At 48.3% G+C, this 23,009-nt stretch overlaps 1 protein-coding gene across 3 annotated transcripts in view; it reads left to right on the top strand.

The window, feature by feature from the left end:
- Ccdc180 (coiled-coil domain containing 180) overlaps nt 1-22,275 on the top strand; it is a 51,545-nt gene extending 29,270 nt beyond the window's left edge. Inside the window, exons 22-37 of one of the 3 annotated variants that reach the window (XM_050155885.1) lie at nt 1,041-1,185; nt 1,359-1,475; nt 2,648-2,746; nt 4,297-4,416; nt 6,565-6,737; nt 6,962-7,014; nt 7,130-7,205; nt 8,164-8,241; nt 10,349-10,415; nt 12,322-12,463; nt 15,420-15,580; nt 16,060-16,197; nt 17,167-17,278; nt 20,054-20,159; nt 20,866-21,001; nt 22,105-22,275. In XM_050155885.1, the coding sequence (XP_050011842.1) occupies nt 1,041-1,185; nt 1,359-1,475; nt 2,648-2,746; nt 4,297-4,416; nt 6,565-6,737; nt 6,962-7,014; nt 7,130-7,205; nt 8,164-8,241; nt 10,349-10,415; nt 12,322-12,463; nt 15,420-15,580; nt 16,060-16,197; nt 17,167-17,278; nt 20,054-20,159; nt 20,866-21,001; nt 22,105-22,260 (1,879 nt within the window). In that variant the 3' untranslated portion in view covers nt 22,261-22,275. Of the gene's footprint in view, nt 1-1,040; nt 1,186-1,358; nt 1,476-2,647; nt 2,842-4,296; nt 4,417-6,564; nt 6,738-6,961; nt 7,015-7,129; nt 7,206-8,163; nt 8,242-10,348; nt 10,416-12,321; nt 12,464-15,419; nt 15,613-16,059; nt 16,198-17,166; nt 17,279-20,053; nt 20,160-20,865; nt 21,002-22,104 lie in introns of those variants that run through there. The other 2 variants (XR_007594257.1, XM_050155886.1) reach the window with 2 other exon arrangements.
- The last annotated feature ends 734 nt before the right edge of the window (nt 22,276-23,009 follow it).

The raw sequence follows: 23,009 nt of genomic DNA, 5'->3' as shown, positions 1-23,009 counted from the left end.
CAATACCTACTCGGGACCAGTTGAAATTCTCTGCTTGAGGCTCTATTTCATTTTGTCATTCCGGAGAACACATATTCAGTTAACAAAATCTCAGATTAGAAAGAACTTTCTTTCCTCCTTGCCCTGGGGTCTCAGTATCCTAGAACCTGGTGAGGTTCATGTGTCACTCAATCTTACACTGAAAGTGCCACCCTGAGGTTCCAGTTCCATGCTGGCCCTTCCCCCATGCAGTCACGGAGGCTCAGCATCAAAGTCTCCAGGTCAAAGTCAGCGTTGGTACTACCCACATCCCAAAAGGGCCCTTTAGTTTCACTTCCTCAAGAGATTGCAGACTTCTCATTCTTAGGTGTGATGTGGGAAATCTTTCTGTTCATGTGTTGCTTTAATTGGTTAATGGACAAAGAAGCTGTTTTGGCCTGTGACAGGTAGAATAGGGCTAGGCAGGGAAAACTAAACTGAATGCTGGGAGAAAGAAGGCGGAGTCAGACAGATGCCATGTAGCTGCAAGAGAGGAAAGGCGTGAGCTGCCAGCTGGAACCTTGTTGCCACGAGTCTCGTGGTAAAGTATAAAATAATGGAAATGGGTTAATTCTTGATGTAAGAGCTAGCTAGTAATATGCTTAAGTGATTGGCCAAGTAGTGATTCAAATAATATAGTTTCTAGGTGATTATTTCAGGAGGCTGGATGGCCAAGAACAAACAAACAGCCTCTACCAACATAGATGGACTTCTTTATTATTCGTTCAGTCAGTCAGTCACTCAGTGGTGTTGGGAATTGAACCCTGAGCCTCCTGCCTGTTAGACAAGCATGCATGCTACCCCTGAGCTGCATGTTTATCTTGCCTTTCTGGAGTTTGTGCAGCATTTCATTTGTTTCAGCTGATCTGTCAGAGAACCCAACCTGATGCACTAGCAAACTGGCCATCCCACTGCCCCTGCCTCTGCATAACCTGCATCTATTTTCCCAGTGCCTGCCTTGGGACGTGCAGGAATTGTTCAGTGTGACTGGTGGCCTTTGCTTCTCCTCCATTGTTCTTCAGATTGTTCTCAGAGGGGGGCAACTTTTCCCCTGAAGAAATCCAACTATTGTGCCAGCGCTTGGAGAAGGAGGCTACCCGGATTGAGTTCGTCGAAAGTTTAATCATGATTCACATGGAGAAAATGGAGACGGAGTACTTGGACCAGGTGGGGGCTCCCTGTCCTCCTCCCAGACAGCCTCCGGGACTGTCTGCCAGAGGCTGTCACTTCTGAACAATGGCTACACCTGGGCCCCAGCCATATTAAGGCTTCCCCATCCTCCCAAGGTCTGGTGTTCCAGATCAAGTTCACCCTGATTTCCTTCTCATCTTTCCTTCTAGGCCAATGATGTCATCAACAAATTTGAGAGTAAATTCCATAACCTGTCTTCAGACCTGATTTTCGTAGAGAAAATCCAACGGCTGATGACAAACCTGCAAGTGAACATCAAGTGTCAGGTAGGTCAGCAGACATCTAGTGTCCCTTCGTCTAGTGGACATCCATCACACTCACCTGCAGCCTGGGGTCTGTCCTGGGGTGCTTCAGCCAGGAAGACCAATAACTCTTAGCAGCCCCACCCAGTTACTGAGTTACTGTGCTCCATAATCACCAACTGGTTTGGTTTAGCATTGTTTGTCCGTATAATAACTGGATGGATTGCTTTTGTATCCATTTTAGACATAGGGAAACTGAGGCGATGGCTGGGGGGACAGCTTAGTCCTTAAAGTGCTTGCCTCACAGTAGGACCTGAGGTCAGTCCCCAGAACCCACGTCTAAAAAGCTGGGCATGGTCTACATGCTGGCAGTTCCAGTGCTGGGGAGGAGAGACAGGCAGATGTCCGGAGCCTGCTGACTGGTCAGGCTAGCCTACCTGATGAGCTCCAGGTCAATGAGAGACCCTGTATGGACAATAAAAATGGGAGATGATGGATTATTAAATAATAATAAAACAAAAAGAGGGCATGAAGTTGGGGTGCTAACAGGGTAGGAGAAAATCTGGGAGGAGATAGGGTTAACAAGACTGGCTGGCCAGAACACTCTCCTGAGCCAGCTCCCCATTCTGAGGTCTCAAGCACAAATGGCTATGTCCGGCTTTCTGTGTGAGTACAGAGGATTCAAACTCACTTCCTTTAGGCAGCAGAGCAAGCACTCAGCCACTGAGCCATTTCTCCAGACCTTCGCATACTCTTTAAAGATTACCCTTTGAGCAGCCTCCCTGTCATTGCTGGGTTGTCAGGGTGTTTTTGTTTTTGTTTTTGAGTCCTCTTTCGGCATGATGCCTGTCCAGGACTGTGAGAAGCACCCTTGTCCAGGACACTGCCTGTGTCCTCGGGTGTCCTGAAAACTGGAACTCTGTGACAGAGTGTCGGTGTTCCAAAGCTCTGTATGCCTCCTGGTGGGTCTTGCATACTTAACCACACTCTGTAGCACCAGTTTCACTTAATCCAGACCTATTTAATACAGAAACAAATCTTTTAAACTTGTATTGATCTACTTTCCAATATGACTATATACTCTCTCACTATATTTTTTTTCAGTGTTTAATCAATTTCTTGTGTATCTTGAAGAACAGTTGCCTGTTCTTGATATCTATTCCAAAAACAGAATCTCAAAACTCCTGGTTTTCTAGGTGGCAAAGTCCAATTCACAATCAGAAGGATTGAATTCTTCCCTGGAACAGCTTCAACACAAGATACAAACCTGTAGAGACCACCGGGGAGACAAGGGCGTGAGTGTATCACAGAATCTGAGTGCGCTCCATCAAGAATGGCAAAGTTGGTGTAGACCTGCATCTGGGTACCAGAGTTCTCCAGCACAGGACGGGTGGGGTGTCTCTGAGCCTTGCCGGCCAACTTTTGTGTTAATGGAAGGCAGGAAAAAAAAAAAACAATTAATCCCCCCCCATACACACACACACAACAGCCTCCAGTGAGCATGCAACGGTTAGTGAGGGTAAGGGCCAGAGACTGGATTTGGGGACCCTACTTCCCTCTGCAAGCCATCAGTTCAGGCGAGAGAAGCAGGAACTCTGTGCTCCTCTTCATCACAGACATAAACTGATTTTTCATGTCTAACCTGTGAAAAGTTGGAATTGCCACAGAGATCAGCAGGACCGTGTTGATGAGTGTCTCTGTCTCCCCCAAGGCAAGCAGAACAGGTCTCTGGGTGTGTGCATACTTGGTTTTTGGTCATGAGTGCCTTTCTGCACCCTGGTTCATATGTGCCCTGGTCTCACGAGGTATCTCCGGAGCTGTGTACTTGGCCTGCGAGTCTGAGAAAAATGCTTCCTGCCCCATTTCTCTCATGCCACCCCTGGCTGTGTCCCATCAATGTGGCCCCCAAGAGGACATTTACTTTTTTCTATCTTTGCAAATTTTTGTATGGTTATGGCACATGATTCTGGAGAAAAGTTCCCACAGGACATCATGTACAGAATGAATGTCCCTCTGGAGACAGAGACCACCCTCAGTCCCATTATTTGCCTTCACAGACTTTCCTATATACCCGTTGAGTAAATCACGCTGAAGAGAGGTTGTGTAGATAGAAGGTGGTCCATACATTTTGTCCATCACTTTTCTGGCCTCCCTTTCCTGGTGTCAAGGGACAGACTAGCCCTAACCGTCCAGAGGAGCGGCATTTAGATTCATTTCTTTCTCTTCCAAGCTCCACTGGTTCTTTCATATTGGGTGGATGTCAGGAGACTTGCCCAGCCTCCCGACTAGGTGGGGGGAGTGTGAGCTGGGTGTCCCATTCCCGTGTTGATGGAGGAGCCTAGTTTATAATCTCATAACAGTGATAAGGAGACAATGGTAAAGTCTTGGATGCATAGTGGTGATAAAGATGGTCGAGGGTGCATGCCTGGGCCTGTAGGGTGCTGCTGAGGGGAGTGCCTAGAGACGGGCAAGTCCATCCTGACAACTGGACCAAATGTACTCTTTAAACATAATTTTAGAGTTAGAGGAGAGACTTGGGGTGTCCATATCCCCATCTTATAGATGAAGAAACCAAGTCAGGCAGTTTTGAGTCACTTGTCTATAGCTGAACCTACAAGACTAGGAACAGTATCCCCACATCAGTGAAGGATTTGCCACCTGAGGACAGCTGCCCAAGAGAGCTAGCCAGTGACCCCCTGACGCACATATTCCTCTAGGACCATTTCCTATAAGAGAGGGGACTTGGAAGAACCTAATGTTGTCCTTCCTGGATAAGCTCCTGTCCCTGCACTTCTGGTGACCCTGCCTGTTTTCTGGGCGCTCCCTCTCTCTCTGTTCCCATTAGATGGTGAACACAGATGACCTCCTTGCCTTTGTCCGATCCTGGAAGGAAAAACTGAGCCAGAGGATTAAGTACCTCAACTGCAGCCTGGATGTGGTGTCCATTACCCAGGAGGTCTTCACGGTAAGAAGCACAGAGAGATCAGGGAAAGGGTAGGGAAGTTGTAGTCCGGGCTCCCAAGAGACACCAAGAGATCTAGTCAGCGGAAGAGGAAATGCCCAGGCTTCATCACATCTGGTTAGGGAAGGAGGACTCACTGTGGAGTCAGATCTCAGCTGAGGTCCCCTGTGTCCTGGCTCCTTACACTTGTCTTTTAGGAGACTCCTCACATCTTTGGTATTACTGCTATCTCCCAAGATTCTCAAGTTAGCCAGTGCATGTGGCCTCAGCCACATCTATCCACCTCATCCTCCGCCTCCCATCTGCCATGAGCAGCCACATCCTCCATCTCCAACAAGACCCCCATCTCTCTTCCTCTAGCTACTAAATCCTCTCACACACTCGATGCCCAGTCCCTCTACAGCAGCAAAGGCCCAAATAACTTTGTCATTTTCCTGCCTTCAGTGTCAAAGTCAAACCCTTCAGCCAGTCAGTCACAGGGAAGCCTCCATGATCTGTCATCAGTATCCTTCATCCCTCTCTCCCAGTTAAAGGCATCTCTTGCCTTCTGATCTAGGTGGGACTACTGACCCTGTTGTATCTCCTACTTCCCCATGAATCTACTGACCTTGAGATAAGGTCTCTGGTTAAGGGGCCATCTGCCAGAGATTGAGTACTGGCATGGGCAGAGCCTGCATGACTGCCCCTTTCCCCATTCCCACATCAGACTTTACTCATGAGCTTCTCAGTCACTCCCAAGGAATTCCAGAGCCAATTGCTGCATGAGTGGGCGGCTGCCGCTTGCAGCTACAAATACCCTCCATTCTGCTGCTCCCCTGGACCAGTTTCTCTCCACCCACCAGGTCCGGCTCACCAGTTCCTGCAGCCATTTATGAAATAACCATTCTGAGGCTTAATATTTTTTTAAATATTTATTTATTTATTATGTATACAACATTCTGTCTGTGTGTATGCCTGCAGGCCAGAAGAGGGCACCAGACCCCATTATAGATGGTTGTGAGCCACCATGTCGTTGCTGGGAATTGAACTCAGGATCTTTGGAAGAGCAGGCAATGCTCTTAACCTATGAGCCATCTCTCCAGCCCTCTGAGGCTTAATATTAATTACACACTCTTTGGCCTATTAGCTCAGGTTTCTTATTAATTAACTCTTACATCTAAAATTAACCAATTTCTATTTTTAGAAAATATTTTACCACGAGGCTCGTGGTTTGTTACCTCTTGCTTCTTGGGCAGCTACATGGTGTCTGCCTGACTCTGCCTTCTTTCCTCCTCTATCTCTGCGTGGATTTCCCACCTTGCTATTTTCTGCCCTGCCATAGGCCAAAGCGTCTTCTTTATTAACCAATGGTAATAAAACATATTCACAGCATACAGAGGGGAATCCCACATCAACCACTCAGCTGCCAGAGTTTGGCTACTCTTCCTTCCAAAGGGAGTCTTTCCCTTCTGTGCAGCTAGGTAACCCCCCCCCACACACACATCCATTCCCTACACTGCTCATGGCAATACAGAGGCTCCAGGGTTCTAGCTTGTGCCCTTTCAAAGGCCTGACGGGAGAGGGGACTCATAATAAATAATGGAACAACCAGACTGATTACTCTGTGGGCCTCTTTACTGCCCTTTCTCCCAGGCAATTGGTCACTCTTAGTCTTGTCTTCATTTATTCCTTCATCCCATGGGGTCAAGACACCAGTTGGGAATATCATGGTTGATGCTGCAGGTTTCACTTCATGCTCACAGAATATGCTGGAACTTTTCCTTCATAGGACTGGTCCTAATTCTGACCACACATATGTGTGTGTACGTGTGTGTGTTGTGTATGTGTATGCATTGAATGTCTGTCTGTCTTAACCTAGACTGCAAGCTTCAAGAGGTCAGGGACCCTCTACAGACTCTCTACATGTCCCCAGAATTCAGACAGGGCCATGTGGAGAACAGGCCTTGGGAAACCTTCCTAAAGTCTGGCATGAATGAATGATGATCAATCGACCCCCTGAGGGAATAGGAGCACAGCCACTGTTAGGGCAGATGAGCACTGAGAACCAGGCAGCTTGCCTCCAGTCATCACTTGGATAAGATGGCAGTGGACAGTAGCTGCTGCCCCCTTAAAATGTGGCCCCTCTACTCAGAATTTCTCTCTGAATGGCAGGACACCATCCTCACTGAAATGGAAGTGGAGAGTGACATCCATGAGTCTTCAGAAGACCTTGAGGAGGAAGCCAAGGTGGGCCCTGTCACCCCTGAGTCCTTTGCCCAGCCAACCCGCATGGGGAGGCCCATGATCGAAGACCCTGCTGTGGATGTGGTCAAGAAGATCCTTCAGTGAGTGCCTTCCACTGTGGCTCTGGGGCCCTCCTCCCTGGAGCACCATGGGAGGGCTACTCCAGGAGCCTATGACCTCAGCCCAAGAGGCTTCCCCTCTTAAACCTCAGTTACTCACCCAAATTCCTGAGCTCATTGTGAGATTTAGGATGTTACCCAGGATTTAGCCTGGTCTGTTGTCATGGTCACCTTGGAAAAGTTCACTTCCTTCCCTTTGGTTTCAGAATCCCTCAGACAAAATTGGCAAGCGCGTGTGATAAGGATCGCTCCCACACAGGTAGAAGCACAGGCCTGTGGGTCTCAGTGAAGGTAGTCATGGGGGCATTAGTGGCAACTCCACCCATTGTCACCTCTTCTTCTCTGCTCTTGTCTTGGACACTTGTCACCCAAAGCCTTGAAGAAACGGTACCAGGGAGACAAGTCTTTGAAGAAGGCCTTGGCCAGCTCCAGTGCCACCTCAGCAGGGAGGTGAGGAGGCAAGGCCATCTCAAATGTCCCCTTCACAGATGCCCCCGGCCCACTTGTCCCCAGGTGGCCTGTCTTTTGCTCAGACTCTGGTCTCGGGTCCCACTTGCACTCAGGTTCAGGAACCGTGTGGGAAGGCGGTGGGGAGCATTGCTAACACTGGCTTATTCAGGCCTGAGTTCATCCTTAGCTGTGGATCACAGCTCCAACATGCTTGTACCTGGAGAAGTATCTGGGTGACTGTCACTAGGATGACAGGTTGATCCCTGCTCTTCAATCTCCCCACAAAGGGGGCAGCACTAGAAAGGGGGCAGACTGAGCACAGCAGCTGGTGGGTTTCCTGGAACAACTTCACAGGTACAGGAGGACTAGGGCATGGTGTCTAAGTCCATGATCACCTGCTAAGCTCTGAAGAGGTCACCCATCACACATGAGCCTCTGGCCACTAGCTCTAACCCGCATATTTTAGAGAAAGCAAATGTCAGAAGTCAAATGGCTGAGCCAACTTCGGTCTTTGCCAAGCCTTGGGTCTCATAAGTTTTGTGTGTGTTAATTATGCCTTGTGTAACTGAGTTCACAGCTAACTAGAAGTGTTGTCTGATTATCTACGGACCCCAACGGCTCTCCTCGAGTCTTCATGGGAAAGGGAGGATGTTATCTTCTAAACCTGACCACCTCTGCCACTTGCCCTCTACCTGACCTTGGCTGGGACTCAGCAATAAACCCAAAGTTAAGGTTTTTTGTCAGAAACATTGAAGAACAGGGAAGCATCCTGTAGAGCTATTCTAAAATCCAGTCATCTTGCCCTATAGGCATCGCAGGTTCTCAGGCATCCCAGGCAAGGCCCAATGGGTACAGAACCATCCCCCCACACCCACCCACCCACCCACACACACACACACACACACACACACACACACACGTGCACACTACAAAATACTGACCTTCTTCTGTCTGACAGCATGACACGACATACCAAGATCATCCGAGTTGACAAGAAGTACCAGGTGCTTGGGGACAGGCCTCCTCCTCAGACTGAGTAAGTACTGACACATTGTTTCCAGTTATGGAACCCTTCCCCTCTGTGAGAACCCTTTCCCTCTGTGAGGACCCTTTCCGTTGTGAGAACAGTGGAGAAGCAGGAAGGGTTAACTTACACACAAGATCAGTTTGTCTTAGCTTAATACATGTATTTGTTGAGAAACATTTTCACCAAAAGTTCACATTTTCCAAACTCAGTATTTCATGATGACAAGATACTTTTGAGGTTTGAGGGATTTGCTTGTTTTTTTGTTTGACTGTTTGCAGTTTTCCCACCCCACTGCATCTTCTTTATTGGCACTTTAGTGATTAAAGCAGAAGCTAGGTTACTTTAGTATAGCTTCTTCTTGAGCAAATCAGCAGAATCTCAAGTTGAAGATGTCAGAAGCCCTTGGAGAACACCAAGCCCCAGAGGAGAGCCCCACCCTCTCACTGAGGCCCCCCCCCCACTCTTCTTAGCAAACTTTGACACACACACCCCGGGACTCTTACCTCTGGCCACAGAGGGGTGCTGCTTACTAGCTTGCTCCCAGTGGCTTGACCAGCCTGCTTTCTTATAGAACCCTGGGCCCTCCTCCGTCAATCACTAATTAGGAAAATGCTTTACAGGCCTGCCTGTAGCTGGAAAGTCTAGAGGCAGTTTTCTCAGTTAAGACTCCCTCCTCTCAGGTGACTTGAGCTTGTGTCAGCTGGACGTAAAGCTCCGCAGTACAGCGCCCTCTAGAGGGCTTACTCTTTGGCTCACTATGTTTAAACTTAGTTTCATTATCTTTATGAGAGAGAGTGAATGAGGGTGTGCGCATGCTACTTGTGTGTGTGTGTGTGTGTGTGTGTGTGTGTGTATGCGTGCGCGCGGTCAGAAAACAACTTTCAGGAGTTGGTTCTCTCCTGCTGTGTTAGGCAGGGCCAGCCACTCTTCTTGTTTCTGCTGTATCACATGCTAATTTCAGGGCGACTCTCCAGTCTCTCCCTTCTCGCGGGAGGAGTGCTGGGATTACAGACACCACTTCATCTGTTTTTTTGTTTGTTTTTTTTTAACATGGATCCTGGGATCAAACTCAGGTCTCAAACCTGCTTGGCAATCAATTTTACCCCTGAGCCATCTCTTTACCTTTGACTTATTCGTAACTAATCATTTTTATTGTTATTGTTTTAGACAAGATTTCAGTAGTCCAGGCTGACCTGGAGCTCAAAGGTAGCCAAGGACAACCTTGAACTCTTCCTCACCCTACCTTGACCTCCTACTGGGATTATAGGTGCAGGACTGGCCTGACCAGCTCATTATTTTTTCAAAGAGTTCAGGGGCCAACTGATGCAGAGACCACAAGCACCCCCTGCTGAACTTCAGAGTTAACGCTCTGGCATATTAAAATGCTACCACCATGTGGATTTGCGCAGATAGGCGCTCATAAATGGGGACTGTGGATTGTGTGTGATCTAGAGCTCCATGGAGGAGGCACCAAGGGGAGAATGCGTCCATGTTCATGGAAGCGAGAAGAAAATACTCGCTTAGCTACTGTGCAAAGTCCCTCGTTAGTGGCCCATTAGCTATTTCTGATTCAGTGCAGTGAAGTTTCTTTTTTGTGGACTATGGCCTTCTGTTTATCCTGAGCTCACGCAGGAAATTCAGGAACCAGAGACACATCCGTCTAATAGTCTCCCAGTCAGTATTTTAAGTACTTGGTAGACTTTACAGTCTGCTGGGAGAGACAGAGATTAATTAGCCAGACAAACCAATCAATCCCCAACCCACTGATTAGGGTGCCCCAGAGGAGCAGAAAGGAGCAGAGAGTATTAGAATCAGGCAATCGAGAATAGGTACAGAGCTAGGATCAGATGAAGAAAAGGGGACAAATGGGACCAAGAAGCTCCATTTTTTTTCCTTCCTTCCTTCCTTCCTTCCTTCCTTCCTTCCTTCCTTCCTTCCTTCCTTCCTTCCTTCCTTCCTTAATTGGGATGTTCAAAGGGCAAGGTCCTGGGGCAGTAATGAGTAATTACTAGGATAGGGTCAGAGAAGAACACTCCGAACTCTCCATTGCTTGGCCCTGTCTGTGTTGCTACATCTGTAAGAAGCACCTCAGAGATGTGCTTTGTTTGGGTTGCAGGGACTTCATAGGTATCATCCTGACTCTCCTCTGGGACAGCAACGAGCACCTGCTCTTCGTGGTGGAGGTGAGAGCCACCTGCAGGCCCTTTGCCTATCTCTCCAGCCCCTCCAGCCCCTCCAGCCAGCCCCCTCCATCTTATGCAGTCTGTGGAACAGGGCACTCTAAGATCCTACCCCTTTAAGACCCCGGATCCGTTCTGTTTGTTTCTTTTTGTTTTGTTTTTAATTTTTCCTCTCAGAAACTAAACCATCCAACGTGTGTTTGTTAATCAGCAAACACTGCTTGGACACAGTTTGTGTGTCAGCAGATGAGTGTAGTGTGTCAAGTGGTAAAAAAACCCATCTCTGTCCCTAAGCGCCCCAGCCACCAGACATGGTGGGATACCATGGTCCTGCCGCAGCCAGAGTTCAAATCCCAAGACAGGGAAGGGGCGTGGGTGGGAAGAAATGAGGTAATGACTGACCACCAGATGAGTTCCACACAGATGGCCAGCTCCAAGTAGCTCCAGCCATCTTTATACTTCAAAAAACAAGCATGTTTTTCCATACTAACTAACATGTTTTTCCCTTCCTCCAGCAGTCAACCTCCTGCAAAAACAAATATGTCAAATATGTTTTCCCCCCATCTTTTACATCTAAACACCTTTTAAAACAAGAACAATGCCTATTGTTTTGCTAACTTGGCCAAATACTGAGCCAGGTACATCCTGTATTTTCAAAGTCAAAAGGTGATCAACATAGGCACACATTCTCAAGAACAACAATACTGTTCAAAACTTAACAAAGCCTATTTACAGAAACAGGGCTGTCTGCCGTAAGCTGCACGCACACAGTTAGCTTGCACTCCAACTGCCCGCTGACTTGTATTGTCTCCAATCCTGTCAGCACGGAATCAGAACAGTTCCCCAGGTCTGGAGTGAGAGCTGGTATTTCCAGATAAAAAACCCAAGATGCATTGATGTGGGAGTGATTTCTTATTAATAAAGAAACTGCCTAGGCCCCTTGATAGGCCCACCCTTAGGTGGGTGGAGAAAACAGAAGAGAATTCTGGGAGAAAGAAGCTTAGGGAGTCGCCATGATTCTCCCGCTCCAGACAGATGCAGGTTAAGATCCTCCCTGGTAAGCCAGCTCGTGGGCTACACAGAATATTAGAAATGGGTTAGAACAATATGTAAGAGCTAACCAATAAGAAGCTGGAACTAGCCGGGCCAGGCAGTGTTTGAAAGAATACAGTTTCCGTGTAATTATTTCGGGGCATAAGCTAGCCATGCGGGCAGCCGGGTGCCGGGGACGCAGCCCTGCCGCTCTTAATTCAACAATGCATCAGTACTTAAAGAGTTTTAGGGGGAAATATTTAAGAAAAGATGGGGTTTCTGGGACTGATCAGCTCTGCCCCATGAGTGACTGGCACAATGACACTCAAAACTGCTAAGAGGATCATGAGTGTTGCGTGAGAGAATAGAGTGTAAAGGCTGTGCAGATCCAGAAGCCTCTGCGCTGTCTCCAAGTCCACTGGTCCTTGCCGAGTGAGATTGCTTCCACAGGCTTTGCCTCACGGAGACCCACTGGAGAAGCACTCTTGTACTGATCCAAAGCCACACGGCTCCCAACAGTGGGTCCAGCTGCATGCTGTCCTGCTCTGGCATATCCCGGAACATACCCCGGCCTCCGGCCTGCCTTCCACAGGCTGGGTTCTGCCAGGCAGGGCTCCGGCTCATCTCTGTGGTCCACATCTTGTTGCTTCCTAGTAAACACCCAGCCCTGTTCCAGTTTGAGATGCCATGGACTTGGGTCTCTAGGGCTAAATAGGAGTTGCTATTCACTCATTCAAGTAGCAACCTGGTCTGTGTGTAGCCATGCTTGGTGGGCCTGGGATGAGGACAGGGTCATGTGAGTAGAGGGGGAGTATTGTAGAGGTGTGAAGGTCAAGAAGGACTGGTGGGGCCACACATGGTCACCTCTCTCTGGCAGGATTTTTACCGCAAAGAGAAACGCCCAGTCACCAGGCCTGAATGCATGTACGAAAACTTTGACCAATGCGCTGAGCACATTGGCAAGAAGATTATGGAATACCAGAATCAGGCAGACGAGTACCACAACTCCTGCCTTCTGGGTAAGTGCCATTCTGTTGGGAGGAGGCTGGCAGGAGGAACACAAGGAGCAGGTCTGGCCAGGGTGGACCTCAGTCCACCCTCCCTTTGAGTCACTGAGGCCCTGTAAAAAGCCAGCCTCTTGGGGGTAAGAGAAAGCACTGTAAAATTTACCTGGGTCAAATTTTTTTTGAAGGTTCATTGTTTTTTCAGAAATGTAGTTGGGTTTTCCACTTTGTTTCTCGGAGCTTGTGGTTCTGTTCACAGCCCGCCTGGCCTCTCCTAGCCCACCTGACATCAGGGCTTTTGCTTTGAAGACAACCGTAGAGAACGGATGCCTCTGAACTCGCTAGGAAACACTGTCTATGGCTTGTATTTCTCTCATTCTACAATCATAGGCTATGACCAGTCATTCAGTGGTTTTGGTTCATTTCCAGAGTTGTATAACTGCCACCACTGTCCATGATAGCCCTCATCAACCTGTCCCCTTCCAGACCCAAGCAAACCACATTCACGCCTGTCCATAATTGTCCCCTCTGTCCTTTCGTGGCATGGATTCACGTGGCCTTGCGACTTCCTCTTTCATTTTATGGGATGTTTTGAGGTTATGCATGTTTTGGATTACATGGTAGTTAAAAAAAAAACACAGATTACTATTCCTCTGTGCAGATCTATCACACTTCATTGGGCTCTGTTGTGTGATTTCAGAGGTAGCAAGGGAGGTGGGGTGGGAGGATTAGGAGGTAGCCAAACCTGGAGCGAAAAACCAGCCCTGTGATCTCCCAGCTGTATGACTTGGGCAAAATGATTCTACCTCTCTGGGCTTTCACATTCTTATCTGTAAGCTGGAGGAAGAGGCAACAGTTGCCATGGAAAGCTTCTTTGAGGATCAATCTGTCACAGGCAATGACGATCAGAGCCCCTGATAGTAGAACAAGAGAAATCCAAGCCGTAGACAGTGTTTCTCAGTGAGCTCAGGGTGGTCCATTCTCTACGGTTGTCCTGAAAGCAAAGGCCCTGTGGGCAGGGCTTGAGAAGCACAGTAGACAGCGTTCCTCTCTTGTAGAAGCCTAATCTGCCGGTGGAGACTTCTGTTCCCTTTCGCTTAGCAGTCCAGCACCCTCTCTGTCTCCTCCTGAGGGCATACAGAGTAATAGAATTAGGGGCATAAAATCTTTTAAAGTAGTCATGAAGTATGAGATACCCAACAACCAAAAATTAAGTGAGAATAGAAATTATAATAAATGGACCAGAGTCTGATCCTGGCTGCCACCCTAAATCCATGGAACCTCAAGCTTCCTCTTTTTTTTTTTTTTTTAAAGATTGTATTTATGTATTATGGATACAGTGTTCTACCTGCATGTTTGCCTGCATGCCCGAAGAGGGCACTATATCTCACCATAAATAGTTGTGGTTACTGGGAATTGAACGCAGAACCTCTGGAAGAGCAGTCAGTGCTCTTCTGAGCCGTCTCGCCAGTTCCAAGCCTCTTCTTTCATAGTCAGGGCATTAAGAAAAGGAGGCACATGTGAAGACCACCCAGGGTGAGATGTTCCATGTAAAGCTAGGACCACACGGGGCTCTGTCTGCAGAACAGGGTGTTCGAGACTCAAATGCCTCACTCAGGCCAGTGAGGCACAACCTCCCCCCCCCACCCCCCTCCCCATACATTCAACTAGAATCAAACAACTCAGCAGAAACCTTGGTAATGGATGATGAAGACAAGATATAAAAAGCTCCACTGGGGACACAGAGCAGAAGTTTAGCCCTAATGTGGTGTCTAAACCCGATTTGTATCTACCAAAACACATATTTTATGAGAATCATTCAAAGGGACTTGAAACAGATCCTCCAGCTTCAAGCTACCATTCTCTGACAGTGTCTAGAATTTGCTTCATACTGAGACATCCTTGAACCTCAAACCTGCCTTTGCCTCAGCCCTCTGACTCCCACACATAAAGTTCCCATAGTACTCACTGTGGTTACAGATCACTTGGGGTCAGACACGGAAGGAGCCTCAGGCACAGCTAGCTGCAGGGTGGCACATCCCTTCGATTCCAGCACTAGGAAGGCTGAGACAGGGTTTCAAAGTCAAGGTTAGCCCGGGCTACATGGTAAGAGTAGGTGAAGAATGAGGGATGAACAAAAAAGAGGTGGAAAGGGAAGGAGAGAGGAAGAGAGAGAGGGAATGAGAGAGGAAGGGGGAGGCACTGGGCACAAAATAGAAAATGATGTGCTTATAGTTTTTTTTTTTTTTTTGATTTTTCGAGACAGGGTTTCTCTATGGCTTTGGAGCCTGTCCTGGAACTAGCTCTGTAGACCAGGCTGGTCTCGAACTCACAGAGATCTGCCTGCCTCTGCCTCCCGAGTGCTGGGATTAAAGGCGTGCGCCACCATCGCCCAGCCAGATGTGCTTATAGTTTAATAAAAGGAGAAACTGGAAACATGGGAGTAAGGTACTACAGAAATGGCCAACTAGATACCAAAGAGAATGAACTAGAACTTCTAAAAGAGACACATTATGAGTTGGCATTTTAAAATGATGAGCAGGTGTGCAGCCAGGTTTTACGTAGCTAGATGTGGAACTAGTGAACTGGAAGTCAGATACAGAGGAAAGATCCTGCAAGACAACGAGATGAAAACATGAGAGATAAAGATACAGGAATGGCAGCGTAGGTCTGAGCCCATGACTGTTTGGAAGTCCAGGAGAGGGCAGAGCCAAAGTCGAGGCAATACCCAAGTCGTAGATGGGACCTTGTCCAAGCTGACGAAAGACAACACATTTTAAGCACACTGTCCAGGATCCCTATGAATTTGCCTAACCATCATTATCCACCTTGGTCTGGCTGCAGATCTCCTTTTGATGGAGTAGCTCTTAGCGCATTAGAGACCAATCTTTTTCCTATTTTTGGAGATATGGCCTCGACAACCTATGTCTCCTCTGTCCACTCCCTGATATCCTACCCCTAATTTCTGCAGAATTGCGTGCCCAGGTGAGGAGATTCGAGGAGCTGCTGCCCCAGGTGTGTTGGCTGGTGGTAGAGAACTACAAGGATCAGCACTGGAACAAGTTCTGCACATCCATGAAGGAGATTCGGGACCAGTTTGAGCAGCAGCAGAAGCATCTAGAGAAGAAGAAGGTGAAGGTGCAGGGAGTTGAGAGCAGAGGCAGGTCGGTCATGAGCGAGGCTGAGTCCAAGGGAAGAAGAGGAGCTAGGTTTGGGGGTTGCTGGGGCCAGGGGACACTGGTGAATTAGTAACCACGGCAGCACTTGCTGGCAGAAAGCATGCCCCAAACTCTAGGCTGTGTTTGGTCGTTGAGATCAATGACAGCGCCACAGCGTTCTTTGGTGCTGTGGGATATGATTGGTGCTGATTTTATTGAACTAAAGGGCCACATGGTGTTGGAGCAGGTGCTCCGCTCCGCCTCCTCTCCAACCCTCGGCGTTGGCACCAGCCACCCTCCCGCCCTGTCCTCATTGCCACTGAGTCCCTTTCTGTGCTCATGTAACCACAGGACACATATGTCTGAATGTGGCCTTAGTTGACAGAAGTCCTTGGTCCTGATTTCCAAGATTGACTCAAAACCTCTGCTTATGTGTGACTTGTTTGATTGAAGGATGAAAATGCCCTGAAGCTCCAGCCAAATCTCGGCCACCCCATATTTGCCCGGGAAATGGAGTCCCTAAACATTGTGGAGGAGCTAAGACAGGAAGAGTGGGGCCGGGCGATCCATGCAAACCAGGAGAAGATGGAGGTGAGCACTGCCCTTCAGTCTCCATCCCAGATGCTGAGGGCTATACTCCCCTTCAGAAAGTTGACCCCGACGGTTGGCACTTAAGCCCGAGAACACAAAAGTGATAGGTCTTTTTGGTAGATGAACTGGTCATTATGGGATGCTTACATTACTTTGGTTTTGTCTCTTCATTTGAGACAGGGTCTTTCTATATAGTCCTGGCTATTCTAGAACTCTCCATGTAGACCAGGCTGGCCTCGAACTCACAGAGTGCCTCCTGAGTGCTGGCATTAAAGGCATGGGCCACCACGTCTGGCCATACTTTGACTCCTAAATTATTTATAAAAAAAAAAAAACTAGCAATAACCATTTTCTTCATGATCCATACCTACTTTTATTTTCTGCTTGGTGAATTGTCTGAGTATGTGCCTTGGCCATTTCTGGATTGTGTGTGTGTGTGTGTGTGTGTGTGTGTGTGTGTGTGTGTTAGGGGGAAGAAGTGTGTGAGCACATATGTATGTATGTATATACATGCATGTGGAAAGGCAGAGGTCAGTGCAGGGTATTGCTCCTCAGGAACAGTCAGACTGTTTTTATGAGACAAAGTCTCTCACTGAACCCAGAACTCACCAAGTAGGCTAGGCTGGTTGCCTCAGGAATCCCTGTCTCTCTTTGCCCAGTGCTAGAACTGTAACACATACCATCACACCCAGCTTTTTTCTTGTGAGGGTGGGGATTGAACTCAGCTCCTCATGCTTTTCTGACAAGTACTTTCCCCTCTGAATTCTTTCTTAGTCTCATACCAGACCAGATGTTGGGAGAGGTCTCTGGGCTCTGAGGACCAGGTGCTAGTTAGCCCTGATGCGGTTGCTAAGGTAGTGCAGGGGAGGCCTTACCAGGAGACTCTCTACAGAGCCAAATCTACCCTCCCTCTGCCAGCCTGGTAATGGAGATTTTGTTTATGAAGTCCATTTTCACTGTTTCTTCCAGGAATTTGCCAAGAAGTACAGCCGCTTCTTCATAGCAAGCTTGGCCTCCTTCACAGAGAAATTCCTGATACAGCTGGATGAAGTGGTCACCATTGATGATCTCCAGGTTCCACGTAAGTGGTCCACCTGACTTGCACTATGGCCCTAGGGTAGAGGTGTAGGGTGGTTGGGACTGAGGTGTGTCTACTGTCCCTCAGTCAGGGTAAAGTATCTTCTTCATTGAGTGGTATTCTGGCCCCAGAATGATCTATAATAGCCACACTTGTGGCTTTGAATGAGTGAGTTTGAGTACATAGCAAACCAAAGTAACAAAAATAAATAATCAAGTTGCAAACAGATCAAGAGACAGCAAAACCTTATCACACAATACTCAAAACATGCAGCTGGGGAAAGTCCCTGTTGGGCACCATCTGGAGCTACTGATGGACAATTCTGGACAGAACAGGGTGGGGCCACAACCTGTGCCCCAAATCAGATCTGGTCTCCCATCCTAATAAGCCTATTAAATAAGCCAAACTAAGAGGAAAGCAGAAAAAGGAAATTTATACAATGTGGTCACATTCAGGAGTGGGACTAAGAGATCCAGCACTTCTCCCCCCCCCCCCCCCCCCCCCCCCCCCCCCCCCCCCGCCCAATCTATCTTCTGGATCCTAAAGTAAGGTCAAAGTTTAAATAGAGGGCCAAGTATATCAGCATCTAAGCAATCCAGGTCAAAATATGTTCCCATCTGCCACTGACCCAATAGTCAAATTGAGAGGCACAAGTGCCTCTCTTATAATCTCTTTGCTTCTATCAGGGTAGTTACACCACCAAGTACAAAACCGGACAGAGGTCAGTCAGTCCATCCGATGCTCACAGCACACAGTAGAAACTACCTGGGGGGTTTAAGGCTGAGACCTGAGGCCTGAGGCTTTTCCTGCAGATGGGGGATGGGGTTCCCTGTGGCTTCTCTTTCTCACCACAGCTGCTTTTATATGGTGGGGCCAGCAGCGGTCACCTCTGGAAGGTGTTCCAGCTGCTCTCAATATTATTCTTGGCCTGCTTTGCTGTTCTCTTCTCTCTATGTCACAGACTTTGGGGGGCAGAGGGCAGCCTATTCCCAGACAAATGGCCTTGGAGGACACGAGACAAACGTGCTTGGGTCTGAAATGGACATGAACGGCTGCTTCCAGAGCCAGCTCCTTAGTGAGAAAAGGACACACGACAATTTAGTAATTTAATGTACATCGCAAGTGGACTGATTGACTTTTACTTATTTTTCTTTAAGATTTATTTATTCATTATGTAAACAGTGTTCTGTCTGCGTGTGTGCCTGCAGTCCAGAAGAGGGCAGGGCACCAGATCTTACTACAGATGGTTGTGAGCCACCATGTGGCTGCTGGGAATTGAGCTCAGGACCTCTGGAACAGCAGGCAGTGCTCTTAACTGCTGAGCCACCTCTCCAGCTCAACTTTTACTTATTTTCATCAAAAAACATATTTTGACTGAAAAAGTAATGCCAACTGAATCAAAGAGCGAATATAAAAATAGCGCCCTGGTGGGGGATATCATCACAGTTTTAGAGTTGGGCACCATTTCTGAATATAGAATAAGACTCAAAGGTCATAAAGGAAATGGTGGCACTTCTCTGGCCATGATTAAGACAAGAAAAAATAAAAGTCCAATATGGAAAGAAGTGACAAACCAGAAGAGTATTCCTCCTCATATCCTGTGAGTCAGAGAAAGACCAGTTATCCCTGGGGTGCAAAGAACTCTCACAGGTCAGTCTTGAAAGAGTCAAAAACCAAACACGGGCATTTCCCAAGAGAAGCAATCCCTGTGGCAATGATAGCAAAAGACACTTAGCCCTCGCCTACAACGATGAAGTGGATATAAGTGTGCTTGAGATAGAGCTGAATATTAGGAGCCTACCAGAAGCTTTCTGTCTCAAGATACTCTTGAAGTACCCATTTGTGCACAAGATCCTCCTGCCTCAGCCTCCAGGTGCCTGGGATCATAGGCACGTATCTGAAGTTGGGTTTTTTGTTTGTTTGTTTTACTTTTTGCTTGCTTGGCTTATTTCTAGTCAGCTTTTCTTAACTTAAATTATCCTATCTACCTTTTAACTACATTTTTCCTCTGGGCTTTTGCCTTTCTCTATCCTATGTCTTTCTTTACTTCTTATTTTGTTGCTTGTGGGCTGTGGGGCTGGGTGGCTGACCCCTGGAGTCCTTCTCTCCTCCTTTCCTCACCCCTCCTTCTTCTCTTTTTCTCCTTCTATTCATTCTCTCTTCCTGGCAGTTCCACCTATCCTTTCTCCTGCCCAGCTATTGGCTGTTCAGTTCTTTATTAGACCAATCAGGTGTTTTAGGCAGGCAAAGTAACACAGCTTCACAGAGTTAAACAAACACAACAGAAAAGAATGCAACGCATCTTTGCATTCTTAAATGTTTCACAGCATTAACAAATGTAACACATCTTAAAATAATATTCTACAACACACATATTTGCATCATTAACAAATATGCTTCAGCATAAAAGAAGGTAACACATCTTTAAACAATATTCCACAACACACATCCAGCTAGCTTCTTGGTTTCAGTTTGGGGGCTAAACCATCAGGCCTGGTGAAGTCAGGGAGTAGAGGCTGTACATAGATGGACGGTGGGAGGCATACACCTTAGGCTAGTCACTCTCTTGAACAGTGCTCTATTGGTCTTTGTCTCACTCTATACTCAGAGACCTACTCTCATTACCAGGAAAGCAGGTCAAAGGTGAATCCCCAGGCTAGACATCTGCCGAGCAGCCTTGACTGTTCCTCCTATCTCTAAATATAATCACTGTGTCACGTCCTTGGTTTTCAAGTTGTCCATGAGGTCACAGTCAGTAACATGCCTCTTTCCTGTCAGGGATGGAACCCCAAAAGCAGAAACTATCGATCCTCATACGGAGGAAGCTGGCTAGACTCTCTCTGGAGGAAGAGAGTGAGAAGCCCCTGATTGAACGTGGGAGCAGGTGAGCATCTAGAAACAAGGGCAGTGTGAATGGCTGTGTCCACTGTGGGTGGGGCAGGCTTGTGGGGAGGGATTCAGGCTCTAAACTCAGACAGACCTGATACCCCTGGAGAGCCCCTGATTTACCGCCTTCAGTTTCCTTCTCTTAAACGACCAAGGCTGTTTGAAGAGAAAGTTAGGTGGGGTCACCCTGCACGGCCTGAGAACTCCATGGCTACGGGTTCACATAAGAACCACCACAGGGGCCTGCAAAGAAAAGGAGGCCTGTCCTGAGGGGAGGTACAGTCTCAGGCTGCTGCTGGCGCTTTGAACCTCTGCAGCTGTCTGGCCTGTGTAATGACAGCTGTCCAAGTGCCTGTCCCCTGGGGCCAGGAGCAGCGAGTCTCCCAACTGTATTCTCCACAGACATTCCTACAGCATAACAAGAAAAATGAGCCAGGAACTTGTAACTGCTACCTGGAAAGCAGCCTGGTAAGGAAAGAAAGGCCCAGAAAGGGAAGAAACATAAGCCTGGCATTTCCCCTTCTCATACAGCAGGCCCCACGGCTGTGCACACTGTTAGGTCATTACGGAAACAGAACATAAAGACCCAAATTGAAGTGTATGGGACCTTTAACAAAGCCATCTCAATCCATGCTGGTGGCCGAGTTTTCGAGCTGGGTATGGGGTGGCTGGCCAGTGATGAAGCCAAGCATGTTTGTGTGTAGGAAGTGGCCAGGAATCAAACCCAACGAAATCACCATTCAAACCAAGATACTGACTCGGAGGACACCATCAATAACCACCTATAAGACCACTCTGGGCCACTTGGCCATCGTAGAAGCCAGAGATGCTGTGTTCCTGGTGAGTCAGGGGCAGGCGGTACATCCCCGGGGGGGGGACAAAGCAACTTAGATTGGCTACCCTGGGAAGGAGGAAGCTTTACTCCACTGGGTACCCCAACACCTGGCCCATGGAGAAAATAGCACATGCCGGCATGCCCCAGAGCTGCAGGTCTCAACTCTCTACAGACACAAGGACGCTTGCCAGGGGCCGTGTCCATCTCCTGGACTAGCATGGTGACTGAGGTGTGAACCCTGTGTGAACCCAGCTGAGAGATTCCTCACCTAGTGGTCGTGGAGAGAGGCTTTGCGGAAAGACAGCAGATTTAGGCACGAGGAAGATAGACACAGCAATGCCCATAGCCGTGGGAGTGTACTGGGGTGCTATAGCAGGAGCATTCGAAGCTTCCAGGTTCTAACTAGTACCTCCTGTTCTCCATATGAGGCATCTTGCCACATCCTCTCCAGATGCTGGGGTGTAGACCTTCCCGCATTTCACTGACAAGGACAATAGTATCTGGAGATACTTGCCTTTCTACACCACTCTCGGATGAGCAGAGTCAGGGTTTGATCCCCACTGGTAGGCTGTGGGGCTGACCTGATGAGGCTTCATCCAAATGCCACCTGCAGTATACCTGAAGATAATAGGTACCTTGGTCCCAGTGCCCATGGAGAAACCTAGTCCTCTCCATGTATCCATTGGTCCTGGGAAAAGCCAGAAGTGCCCAGTGCTGGTGTGTCCTCCAGGTCCTAGTGGAGGGAAAGACTCTCCCTTCTGAATTCAGCGAGGGGTGGAGACCCAGGTCTTGGCCTTCTGAAGCAGCCAGGAAACCTATGAAAGCTCCATGCAGGACAGTGGTCAGGAATGCTCAGGTTCCAGAACCAGAGACACATGGGTCTCTGTCCCTGCTCAGCTTCTCTTGAGCTGGGTGGTCACAGGGTTCCATATCTCAGTCTTCCCAAATGTAAGGTAGGAGAATAACCTCACCTCCCTGAGAGCTTGTGGGGTGGATTCCCAAGAAATGGCTTGTAGGAGGGTCAGGAGCTGCTTGCTGTGGGTCCCAGAGCTCAGGGCTCCCAAATCTGTGAGAGCAGGCATCCCCTCTTCCTCTTGCTTCCCTTCAGAAATACATGGCCCTATTTGACAAAGAACTGAAGAATATCCAGAACCATTTCAAGACGCTGGAACTGGAGGCTCAGCGCTGGAAGAAGAGTTGGAAGCGCTCCCTTGACACCATCCGGACCCTGTACTCTAGCCATCCTTCTCAGCACCCCAAATAAAGCCTTTATCTCTGCCCCCTGCCCATTTGTCTGCAACTCGACATCGCCAGCACTGTAGTTTCATCAGAGATGAGGACACTTTCAGTAAAGAAGACTGGTGGAGGCTGGAGTTCATATGGTTAGCAGGGCTGGTCGGTGGGTACCAGGACCCAATCTTAAAACAGATACCAGGACATCAAAGGAAGCAGCATCCAGAAGCATGCTCGGGGCTTCATTTCACTTTCTGAATGGAGATTGGATAAGACAGTGTCTGGCATCCAGACCAGGAGGTGTCGGGGGTCTGCCTGGCCTTCACTGTGGGTGATCCCCACCACTAGAAAGTCTGTTACTGGGGCTGGAGAGATGGCTCAGTGGTTAAGAGCACCTCCTCCTCTTCCAGAGGACCCAGGCTGGGTTCCAGCACTCACACTGGGCGGCTTAAGATCATCTATAACTCCAGCTTCAGAGGTTCCAGTGCCCCCTTCTGGCCTCTGTAGGCACCTGTACACACCACACATGCACACACACACACGTGCTAATAGGGAAATCTGTGAGATATTACCCACTATTGCTTTAGGGTACCTTCTCCAAATGGCCACAGGCTTCAATGGTGAGAGCTGAGCCAGTATCTGTAGAAAAAATTTCTCATTCTAGATTTTCCCAGTTGCAGAACCTTGACAACACAGATGCAGGGCCAGTAAGATGGCCTACTGGGTAAGGACGCTTGCCTTACGACCCGAGTTTGATCCCTGGAACCCATGTGGTAGAAG

Source organism: Alexandromys fortis, unplaced genomic scaffold, assembly GCF_014885135.2.
Source record: "Alexandromys fortis isolate MF-2015 unplaced genomic scaffold, M_Fortis_MF-2015_v1.1 scaffold_92, whole genome shotgun sequence".
NCBI classification, from domain to species: Eukaryota; Metazoa; Chordata; class Mammalia; order Rodentia; family Cricetidae; genus Alexandromys; species Alexandromys fortis.
This window is presented reverse-complemented; position numbering and strand designations above follow the sequence as displayed.